General features: G+C 65.8%; 1 protein-coding gene across 1 annotated transcript in view; it reads left to right on the top strand.

The window, feature by feature from the left end:
- The window catches only part of ITGB2 (integrin, beta 2 (complement component 3 receptor 3 and 4 subunit)), a 30,162-nt gene that overhangs the window by 16,717 nt on the left and 2,426 nt on the right, over positions 1-11,019 (top strand). Inside the window, 8 exon segments of the mRNA XM_012652702.1 lie at positions 40-146; positions 1,254-1,349; positions 4,268-4,357; positions 5,761-5,901; positions 6,985-7,172; positions 8,866-9,110; positions 9,596-9,815; positions 10,158-10,363. Of these exon segments, the coding sequence (XP_012508156.1) occupies positions 40-146; positions 1,254-1,349; positions 4,268-4,357; positions 5,761-5,901; positions 6,985-7,172; positions 8,866-9,110; positions 9,596-9,815; positions 10,158-10,363 (1,293 nt within the window).

Consider the following 11,019-nt stretch of genomic DNA (forward strand, 5'->3'; position numbering starts at 1 on the left):
GCTGGCGCAACGTCACGCGGCTGCTGGTCTTTGCCACAGACGATGGCTTCCACTTTGCGGGTGACGGGAAGCTCGGTGCCATCCTGACCCCCAACGACGGCCGCTGTCACCTGGAGGACAACATGTACAAAAGCAGCAACGAATTTGTGAGCGCGCCCCCTCCCCCGGCGTCCTCCGCAGTGCTGCCTGGCGGGACGAGGGGCCGAGACCCTCAGCGGGTGGAAGGCCCTGTGGCCACTGGCCATTTATGGGGCGACGAGGGCAGGGTCACCACCTCGCCAGAGCCAGGCGCCGCCTTCCAACCTAAATAGCAAGTACTTGAAGAAATTTCCAGAAGCCCCTAGAGGCAGTGTTGGGTCTCTCAGGACCAGTCGCAGGCAGAGGAGGTGGTGGGTGGTCCAGGCTGAGCCCCAGCCTCACCCTCGTGCGCCAGGGCCCTGTGGTCGCCACCCTGCTGCGGGCCTGGCCAGTGCAGGCGCCGTCTGCTCTGGGCCTGGCGAGTCAGACGCAGCGACTGCCCCAGGCCGCAGCGTGGCCCAGGTCCCGTCCCTGCCACGTGGGCCCCACACCCTCCAGGGCCCAGCCGGCGCGGGCCACAGGGGCCATGAGGAAATGTGGATGGAGAGGTCAGGAACTCTCTGGCTTGGCCTCAAGGCCACCATCTTTCCGGGGGTGTCCTTGCCGGCTGTGACACTGTGCGACATGTCCCGAAATCGCAAACTCTGGGGCCGCAAAGGACTTTAGAGGTGGGCGACTCGGGGTCCTCCATCCGCAGCCACAGGCGAGGGCGGAGCACTCGGGGGGTGACGGTGGGCAGGAGGGAGCACCGCCTCCCGTGCAGGGGCCTCTGCGGAACCCGAGGGCGCTTCGGTGAGGAAAGGAGGTGCCGCGTGGGGGGCATGCGCGGCATCTCCCCAGCGCCCCCGCACAGACCCCTCCCGATGCCGCCCACGCTGCTGTGGCTGCGACAGTCCGGGCGCGGCTGCGCCACTAGGCTTCCTTGTCGCTGCGCCAGTCGAGGAGCTCATAGTGTCCAGCAGCTTCTCAGCCGCATCTCAGTCTAACTGGTCTCCCCATCGTGCTCCGTTCGCGCATCTATGCACCTTCCGCAGCGAAGGCGCCACCAGCAGCACAGGGAAGGGCCGAGGCTGAGCCGCGGCGGCGCCCTCTGGGCCCTGGGCAGTTGCTTCCGCGGGCGGGAGGGGACGACGAGCGGCCTCGGGGACGACTGACCGGGTGTCTCCTCTCCCCAGGACTACCCGTCGGTGGGCCAGCTGGCGCACAAACTGGCCGAAAGCAACATCCAGCCCATCTTTGCCGTGACCAAGAAGATGGTGAACACCTACGAGGTGAGTGGAGTCAGGGTCCTGGGCGTGGGGCAGGGCCGCCACTGCGGCAGGAGGACAAGGCCCAGCGCCACGCAGGCCCGAGCGCCACTGCCACGTGCTGGGCGTGGACAGCTGGCCTGGCCCGGCCTCGGTTTCCCTGGTTGAGAAGCCTGAGGCTTCCTCGCAGGCGACAGAACACCCGCGTGTGGACACGAGAAGCAATTTTTCCCGGCCCCTGAAATTCGGTGATATTAACAGCATCATCTTGGTGTTAGAGGTGGTGTCCTCAAACTTCGGGACACAACAGGGACGGGCTTCGGGAGGCTGACGCAGCGGACAAGGAGGCCAGGGCAGGACAGGATGGGCCACCAGCCCAAGCGTGCGCCCCTAGTGAGCAGCAGGGTCAGGATTTGAGCCCCAGGCTGCCGAGCCCAGAGCACCAGCAACTTCTTCACACTGCCTCTGCCCGGGATGCAGGCAGGCTTCCAGTTAGCCAGCTCCCCGCCAGGGCATGGAATGTTCCAGGCACGCGTCTGGGGCCTCCGCTCAGTGAGCAAGTCTGGGCAGCTCTCTGAGCGTCTACTTCAACCCGTCCAGGGAGACAGAGCAGCAGAACTGAGGTGAGAGGTGACCACAAGGGGGTGGCTCTGGCGGCAGCCCACCCAGGGGCTGGGACAAGCCTTCACTAAACGCCTCGACCAGCAGGAGCAAAAACCAAAGCAAACGCGACCCTGGGCCTCGGCACTGGCTTTGGAACAGCCCCTCCACCCCGCCTGGAGGAGGATGCGCCCCGTCTGCACCCCGCGTCTGGGTTTGGAAAGTGCAAGTGGAATCAGGACTGACTTCCCCAAACCCCACAGCCCCGGAGCTCATCTCCACCCGCCCGCTGTGGAAACCGAGGACCCTGGGAGGAAGCCAGAGCCTGACTCACGTTGTTGGGGTGCCCTCGGCCCATGCAGCCCCCAGAGCAGAGGGCCTCCCCCGTCCACTTATCTCTGAAGACAGTGGCCATTGGCGTCACAGAGTGTGGAGCGGCTGCAGGACTGAAAAAGATGTTCCAGTGGTCAGGGTGGCACCCTGCAGCTCCTTGCTCCCTCTATGCGTGGGCATGGTCCTGTCCTGTCGGCAGTGGCCAGGCAGGCACAGGCTGTTTCCAGAGCGCTGACCAGTACCGTGTCCTGCATTTCTGCTGCTAATGACACGTGTGTGGCCTGCCCCGAGAAGACAGCAGGGTGCTGGGTGACGCCTACAGCGTGCATTCAAGATGCTCAGAGGTTGTCGGGGTTCCCCAGACCACTCTCAGGTTCCACGATTTGCTGGAGAGACTTGCAGAACTCAGAAAAGCCACTAAACTCACAGCGGCGGTTGATTACAGTGGAGGACACAGGTTAAAGTCGCAAAGGTAAAAGGCGCACAGTCGAGTCCGGGAGAGGCCAGGCCCAAGCTCCCAGGAGTCCCTTCCCCGAGGAGGTGTGGACAGCGCCTCACCCTGCAGCAATGATGTGTGACAAGCTCAGAGCCCTGCCCCCAGGGAGGCTCACCCAGGCCTTAGGGGCCAGGGTTTTTACGGGGTTTGGTCACAGAGTGGGGCTGACCCCTGTCCCCAGCCCGCAGAGGTTGAGCTGACACTGCTCAAGACCCCCCCACCCTACGCCCCACCGTTGGGCTGTCTGGCGTGGCCCTGGTCCCCAGGTAAACAAACCGCCCATCAGGCAGGACATTCCAAAGGCTCAGAGGTCACCTCCCGGGGTCTGGCCAGGGCCAAATGTGCAGGGTGTGGCCAGCCCTGGCCTGCTGAGCTGCCCCTGCACTGCAAGGACTCGGCGGAGGGAAGGGAACACGCACCTCCCTCCTGGAAGGAGCCCTCCGCTCTCGACAGCCTGCGCAGTGATGGTCCTCAGGCCGGACGACGCCCCTGTGTCAGACAGTCCAAAGGAAGACAGATCACGGTCGTCCTCGTACTTTGTGAAGCCTAGTGACCAGTTCTTCAGAGTCGAGAGGGCCTGGTCGGATAACCTCAAACCCAGCTCTGTTCCTTACACCCGGACGACCCAGGCCACTTCTCACCGTGGATGCCGTTTCCTCCTCTAGGAAAGGGCAGCGACGCCCACCTGGGAGGGCCCTCGTGGGGCACGGAGCTCACCCACCCAGTAATTCAGAGAGCAGCTGCCCCGAAGGGCCAAGTTATCCTCATCCGGACAGTGACCGCAGTGACAGCCAGTCCCCGCCATCGCCATCTTCATCCAAAAGGACAAACAGACCCGGCCAACTGCCCCCTCCTGCCCGTCGCTCTGCACAGCCCGCGCCTCACACCCGCCCCTCTGCTCTCAGGGGCCAGAGGACGAATCCGGGGTTTGGGGAAACGGTGCAGCCCTTGAGCTGAGCTGAGCCGGGGCAGGGGCTGGGGAGGGGCCGGCTGGGGCCCCCCGCATCGCAGGGTGCTCCGCCCACCCCAGGGCGACGCGCCGGCTGGAACTGGCCTGCCACAGCGGCTGTCACGGGGAACACAGTCATTGTTAAAATTTACTCATGTAGACTCACCATAACACTGGGAACTTCCCGCTCCCCGATGATCGTACCACATTTTACTGTGATCCGTGCGCTCGGGCTGCTTCCGCCTGCTGTCCTTCGTGGTGGCAACGCTACCAAACGGCAGCAGCCACGTATCTCGTCCCAGCTCAGTGAGGCCACGAGCCTGAAATCCGCCAGGCTGCACTGTTTACCGCGCAGCAATGCGCAGACGCCACAACGCAGGGCTTTTACTTCCCAAGAGCCAGTCGTTACTTACCAGCGCGTCACATGGGTGGCTCTTGTAACTACATGAAATAAGAAACCGCATTGAGGGTTGTCGGAGCCATTTCCCACTGGCGGGACCCCCTGGGGCAGAGGTTCCCATGGCACCAGGTTCTAGCTGTGCCCTGCTTCGTCTTGCCCGACAGAAACTCACCGAGATCATCCCCAAGTCGGCCGTCGGGGAGCTGTCCGACGACTCCGGCAACGTGGTCCAGCTCATTAAGAACGCCTACAACGTGAGCACCCCTAGCAGAAGGGTGGTCGGAGTGGGGGACAGCCCTGCCTTCCAGGGCGGCTGCAGCCTCCTGCAGTCTGGCGGGGCCCAGCCCTCAGGCCTCCTGGACGCCCCGGGCTGGCCGCTCCCCACAGGGGCCCGCATCCTCTCTGGTTGCTGGTGTGGCGTGTGCCGCCCAGACCTGCCTGCGTGCTCCCTGACACACGACCTCCAACCCTCCCCATTCCAGGCTCTTCTCTGCTGGTTTCCATGAAGAAGTGGGGGGTGGACGGCTGGGGGGCCGGGTAATGCCCCGGCGGGAAGGGGGCCCCAGAAATCACCAGGGTGGTCTTGGGCCCTACGAAGACAGCCCCAGGTCGAAGCGTCTCCTGGGTGTCGGCTCCCCCACTGCCTGGGCAGGCCGCGGACAGGCCCTCATTCGTCACACTCCTCCCTGGCCTGTGGCCCGTCCAGCTGCTCCCAGGGCTGCTCCCTGCGGGGCCCCACTGTCCCGATAGGCACGGGCGGGCACCAGGCACCGCTCAGGGCTCCAGCCCCAGAGGTCCCCAACCCCTCTGGAAATCCAGCCCGCGTGAGAGACGTTCTGGGAGTCCTGGCCTGCGACCGTTCTAGGCCAAGCATCCTGGTGGCTTGACAGGGCCCAGCACGTGGGAGCCCCCGACAGACGCTCGGGTCATTGAATTAACTAGAGCCCGCGGAGGAGGTGCCCGTGCTGCTCGCAGCCGCCCGTGAGCCCCAGAGCCCCAGAGCAGGCTCCCCAGCGCCCAGCCACTGCCCGCCCTGCCTGTCTGCACACAGACGTGCGGCGGCACAGCCACGACGGTTCCTTCGCCTGACAATGCTGTCTGGTCTCTCCATCTGTCTCTCTTCTCTCCTTTTCTGTCACTTTCTGTCTCTCTGCCCCACCGTCTCTGTCTCTGTCTCTGTTTCTCTCCCCATCTCTGTCTCTGTGTCTCTGTCTCTCCCCATCTCTGTCTCTGAGTCTCTGTCTCTCCCCATCTCTGTCTCTGAGTCTCTGTCTCTCCCCATCTCTGTCTCTGAGTCTCTGTCTCTCCCCATCTCTGTCTCTGTGTCTCTGGCTGTCCCATCACTTAAGCAACCTCTCCAGCTCCTGCCCTGTGCCGGGCCCTGGGGATGCAGGGCTGAGGGGCAGCTCCAGCCCCATCCTCACGGGCTTCACGTGTCCACGTTGGTCCCTGCAGTTGGCCTGTCTTGGGGACGGGACCGGGGCATTGGCAGCCCCACCATCCCTGGCACCTCCCGTCACGCCCTCTGTGGCGTGTGTGTCGTTAGTCCACACTGGGACCCAGAGGGAGGTGGGAAACAGCCGAGCCCAGACCACTGAGAGGGCAGGGCCGGGACGGTAGACGACTCAGCCCTCAGCGCGCCGCTCTCTGCCCACAGAAACTCTCCTCCAGGGTCTTCCTGGAGCACAGCACCCTCCCCGACACCCTGAAAGTCACCTACGACTCCTTCTGCAGCAATGGAGTGACAATCACGGGCCAACCCAGAGGGGACTGCGACGGCGTGCAGATCAACGTCCCGGTGAGCCTGGCCGTGCCACTGAGGGTCCCCGTACTGGCACACTGGCAGGGTCCTGGGGACAGCTGGGAGGATGGAGGGTCCCTGTCCCGGCACACTGGCACAGTCCCAGGGACAGCTAGAAGGATGGAGGGTCCTCGTCCCGGCACACTGGCAGGGTCCTGGGGACAGCTGGAAGGATGGAAGGTCCCCACCCAGCACACTGGCAGGGTCCCAGGGACAGCTGGAAGCACCTGGAGTCCCCACCCAGCACACTGGCAGGGTCCTGGGGACAGCTGGAAGCACCTGGGCTCCCCACCCGGGGTCCCCACCCAGCCCACTGGCAGGGTCCCAGGGACAGCCAGAAGGATGGAGGGTCCCTGTCCTGGCACACCGGCACGATCCCAGAGACAGCCGGAAGGATGGAGGGTCCCCACCCAGCACACTGGCAGGGTCCCAGGGATAGCTGGAAGCACCCGGGGTCCCGGGAGGGCGCACAGGCAAGCTGAGGCCCCATGGGGACAAGCAGGAGGGAAGCAGGCAGCGTCCACTGGCTGGTCCAGTTTTCTTTCTTCAGACGTCCACTCTGCCCAGGCAGACGCTTCCCTGTGGAGTTTGTGGCAGCAATGTCGGAGGGAGGGAAGACTGAGCACACTCCTTGGCCCCCCAAGTCGTGCCCGAATCCCTGGGTCTCCCCAGTGTAGACTGCGCAAGTGCGAGCGAGGACAGCGCCCCCTGGGGCGGGCACTGCACGCGCAGAGCAGGAGCAAACCAGGAACCTGGGCTGGGTGGGTTTTCTGGATTTGGTGTGTTTTCCTTTTTTAACAAAAACACTAAGGCGTGGACCACACAGACGACTGGAAATAGGCAGCATTTCCCTAATATTTTAGGTTTAAGTTTATAATCCAATCATTCGAGTTTTCTTTTTGCCAAACTAATATTCAGCAAAATACTTGCTTTCGTCGCATTTTTAACATGACACTGGAAGTCCCCACGTTGACCCGCTCCCTCCCGGGGCTCTGCAGAGGCCAGTGGGCGAGGGGACGGGAGCAGGGTCGTGACCTGGCTTCCCGAGGGCCCCGCCTGAGCCCTGCTGCTCCCCTACAGATCACCTTCCAGGTGAAGGTCACGGCCACAGAGTGCGTCCAGGAGCAGTCGTTCGTCATCCGGCCGCTGGGCTTCACGGACACGGTGACCGTGCGTGTCCTTCCCCAGTGCGAGTGCCAGTGCCGGGACCAGAGCCAGCAACACAGCCTCTGCCAGGGCAAGGGCTCCCTGGAGTGCGGCGTCTGCAGGTGAGGCAGGTGCAGGCGGCCCCCAGCACCCCTCCCCCGCCCCACAGGGCAGGTGCGTGCAGGTGAGGCAGGTGCAGGCCGCCCACGGTGCTCCACCCCACCCCCACCTCTCGGGGCAGGTACCCCAGGGGCCCCATCCTGCAGGAGCAGGTGGAGGAGAACTGGGATTCGCACCCAGAGCCCTCCGCAAGCCCTTGCCCTTGCATGAGCATCCGCAATGCCACCTGTACTCCCCACGCTCTGGCCATGGAGGGCCCACGGCAGGGGGACTGGTGGGCAGGGGCCTCTCACCAGAGCAGGGAGACACATCTCGGGCCAGAGCAAGGAGCCCTGCTGGATGTGCCTGGGGCAGGTGACTTTCTCTGCCCAGCCTCACTTGTCCCCTGTGGGCCCACCTCTCTGTGGCCTTGGGGACCCAGGGCCATCAGGCTGGCAGTCCTGGGGCACCCTGCAGCCAGAAAGCCTCCCAGGACAGGTGACCACTCCGGTAGCCTGGGCCCTGCAGGCCACCCCTGGGATGTGCACACACCCTGAGGCCCGGGGTGCGCAGTCAGGAGTGGGTGCCCCGCCTCAGGGCGAAGGGAGGGCGCAGGTGTGCGCAGTGGGGACCTTTACGTGACATTGGCCAGGGCCACTCCAGCGGCCACCCACAGAGGACTGACCCCCCCAGGATGTCCTCTTCCCACCATTGTCCACTCCAGTCCTTGCCTGCTGCCCCCCATAAGGTCCTGCCTGCCCTGGGGCTGGACAGCTATCCCCCCATCCCCGTCCCCACCTGCTCAGGAGTCCAGAGCCATAGCCTGCCTGGCCAGAGCTGCTGGGTGACCCCCAGGTGCCCACCCTGTGCCCCAGCCACCTTCCCCTCCTGACTGCTCTGCCCGCCACGCCCTTGTCAAGGTGCCTCCCCGCCCCTCAGGCCCCCTGGGCCCCCCTGCTCCTCCTGCAGCTCAGGACAGTGGTGGTCTCTGTGGCTGTCCCTGTGCCCACCTCAGCAGCACTCTGCCTGCCGTCCCGGTACGCAGCTCTCGGGTGGCCTCCCTGAGGGATGGAGGGGACGACTCAGTTGGAAGTGGGGCCGTTGGCAGTGGAGACGCTCTGTCCTGCAGCTTCCTCCTGGGGGGGCAGGACGGCCCGTCGAGGGGTCCTCTCTTTGGCTGCCTGGATGCTCTCAGCACCTCTGTGTGCCAGTGGCTTGGGGACTGCTGTCCTTGCCCAACCAGACCCCTTGTCCCGGAGTCCTCCTGCATCCTGCCCGGGCAGCACGCAGACCCTGCCAGCGGCAGGCGGGAGTGCGGGTGAAGCCATCGTAGACGGCAGTGCCGAGTCCCCGCCGGCCAAGTGCGAGCCTGGGGCACGCGGGAGCAGACACTGGCCGTCTGTGGAGCGCCAGCGTCCCCGTGTACCGTCCGCACGGTCTAGGACACAGCTGCGTGGTGAACCTGCCGAGCCACCGTGCTCACGGCCAAGGTCACGTGTCTGCTCCCCTCTCAGACGTCCTCAGAGGGAGCACGGCTCTCTCTGCTGGGTTCCCGGGGCCCGCCGCGTGCTTGGCGCAGGGCATGTGCTCAGGAGGCCTTGAGCAAGGAGGCAACGGGCCGTAGCGGGTGTTCTCAGCCCCGGCCGGCAGGCTCTGCGGGGCAGGGCAGCTGTCCCGGATGGGGGCAGGGAAGACCTCTGACCCCTCCCCCGCCAGGTGCAACGCTGGCTACATTGGGAAAAACTGTGAGTGCCAGACGCAGGGCCGGAGCAGCCAGGAGCTGGAAGGAAGCTGCCGGAAGGACAACAGCTCCCTGGTCTGCTCGGGGCTGGGGGACTGCATCTGCGGGCAGTGCGTGTGCCACACCAGCGACGTCCCCAACAAGCAGATCTACGGGCGGTACTGCGAGTGTGACAACGTCAACTGCGAACGCTACGACAGCCAAGTCTGCGGCGGCCCGAGTGAGCCCGCGGGTCCCTCCCTACGGGGCCTGGCTGGGGAGGTGGTGCAGCCACCGTCCTTTGCGGGCACAGACTTGACCGCCGGGCGGGGGGTGGCTTTCTTCTCCACGTGCACTGGAGGCCCGCGTGGGAACACAGAGAGGGGACGTGGGGGACAGATGGACAGACAGCACGCGTCTCGCTCAGGCGCTTGGCAGCAGGACCTCGGGCGACCCTCCAGCCCACCCTGCCTCAGTTTCCTCATCTCCATGGGGAGGGCCCCAAGGGGCAAAGGTCCCAGCCCAGTGGGGGTCCCATTCACAGGGGGGCACATGGAGGCCGGACGGGCCAGGAGGCGGCCTCAGGGCTGGGAGGCGGGAAGGCCTGGCCTGTGATCCAGCGCCCCTGCGTCGCGGTGCCGGGACTGCAGGAGGAGTGTGGGCGGGGCGGCAGATTTCGGTCCCTGGGCCGGGCAGCAGGTGAGCCTCCCGCCCGCTGTCTTCCAGAGAGGGGCCTCTGCTTCTGTGGCAAGTGCCGCTGCCTGGAGGGCTACGATGGCTCCTCGTGCCAGTGCCAGAGCACCACCGAGGGCTGCCTGAACCAGCGGAAAGTGGAGTGCAGTGGCCGCGGCCGGTGCCGCTGCAACCAGTGCGAGTGCCTGGAGCACTACCAGCCGCCCCTGTGCCTGGAGTGCCCGACCTGCCCCTCGCCCTGCAGCAATCACAGGTGAGTGCAGCGGAGGCGGGCAGCTCCCCACTGTCCAGAGCCACCTCCGCCGGCTCCCCTGGGAACACCCCTGAGCCTGCTGCAGGGCAGGGTCCCTCCAAACGCCCCTGGGCTGGGGCCTCTCCCAGGCCTCTCCTCCTCCAGGTGCACATCTGTGGCCCGGGAGCAGGTGTCCAGGCTCCTCCGCCCCCCATCCCGACCTTGCTCCTACCCTGCCCTCAGCCGTGCGGGTGCCCCACCCCCCTCACGGTGGGCACACGCCCGAGCCCCACACCTGAGCAACCTCTAACCCCCGCATCCTCCTACACCCGCGCCCCCCACGCCCCTCCGGCCTCCCCGCAGCTCCTGTGCCGAGTGCCTGCGGTTCGACAAGGGCCCCTTCGAGAAGAACTGCAGCGCGAAGTGCGGGAACCTGCGGCTGCTGGAAGTCCCCGCCCAGAATGGCAGGACGTGCAAGGAGCGGGACTCGGAGGGCTGCTGGATGACCTACACCCTGTGGCAGCAGGACGGGTGGGAACGCTATGACATCTACGTGGATGAGAGCCGAGGTGAGGCCGGCGGAGCGCGGGGTACAGGGCAGGGGTCTCCACAGACTCCAGGGTGCTGCAGAGGGAGGGTCTCTCTCCCACGGGCCAGGCAGGCCCAGCGGGCTGGGGAGCCGTCCAGACGCCCTCGGGGACACATGGGGAGACTGCAGGCTGGTCCTCCGGCTGCCGCCCCCACTGCCTCTCCGTTCCTCAGCCCCCCACCCCCGAGTCGGGCTGGGGTAGCAGAGCCCCATCCCCCCGGGGACAGCGCCACTCCCCACTGGGGTCAGGCCTGCCAGAGCAGCATGCAGCAAGGCTTGAGGGAGGCAGGTCCCAGGGCTGGTCCGTGGTCGGCTGCGGGAGGACCCCTGGCGGGAATTTGAACATCCTGGTGCTCAGGTCTCCGTCCTGGAGAGACTGAGGGGGGCCGGGCACCCCCGTGTCCCAAATGCAGTTTGCCGCCAGGCATGTGGCTCTGGTCTGAACCGGGTCCGGCCACGTGGAGGGACTCGGCAACACGCAAGGATACCAAGGCCGGACACGGCATGCAGATGACGGTGGGGAGGGTCCCCGAGGTCAGAGGTCTCGGGGAGGGGAGGGCAGAGTGCCCAGACGGAGGGGACAGGGAGGGTGTGTGGGTGGAGGCCGTGGGCGCCAGGGCACCATGGGGCCCTGTG

The sequence above is a fragment of the Propithecus coquereli genome, unplaced genomic scaffold, assembly GCF_000956105.1.
Source record: "Propithecus coquereli isolate 6110/MARCELLA unplaced genomic scaffold, Pcoq_1.0 Scaffold399, whole genome shotgun sequence".
NCBI classification, from domain to species: Eukaryota; Metazoa; Chordata; class Mammalia; order Primates; family Indriidae; genus Propithecus; species Propithecus coquereli.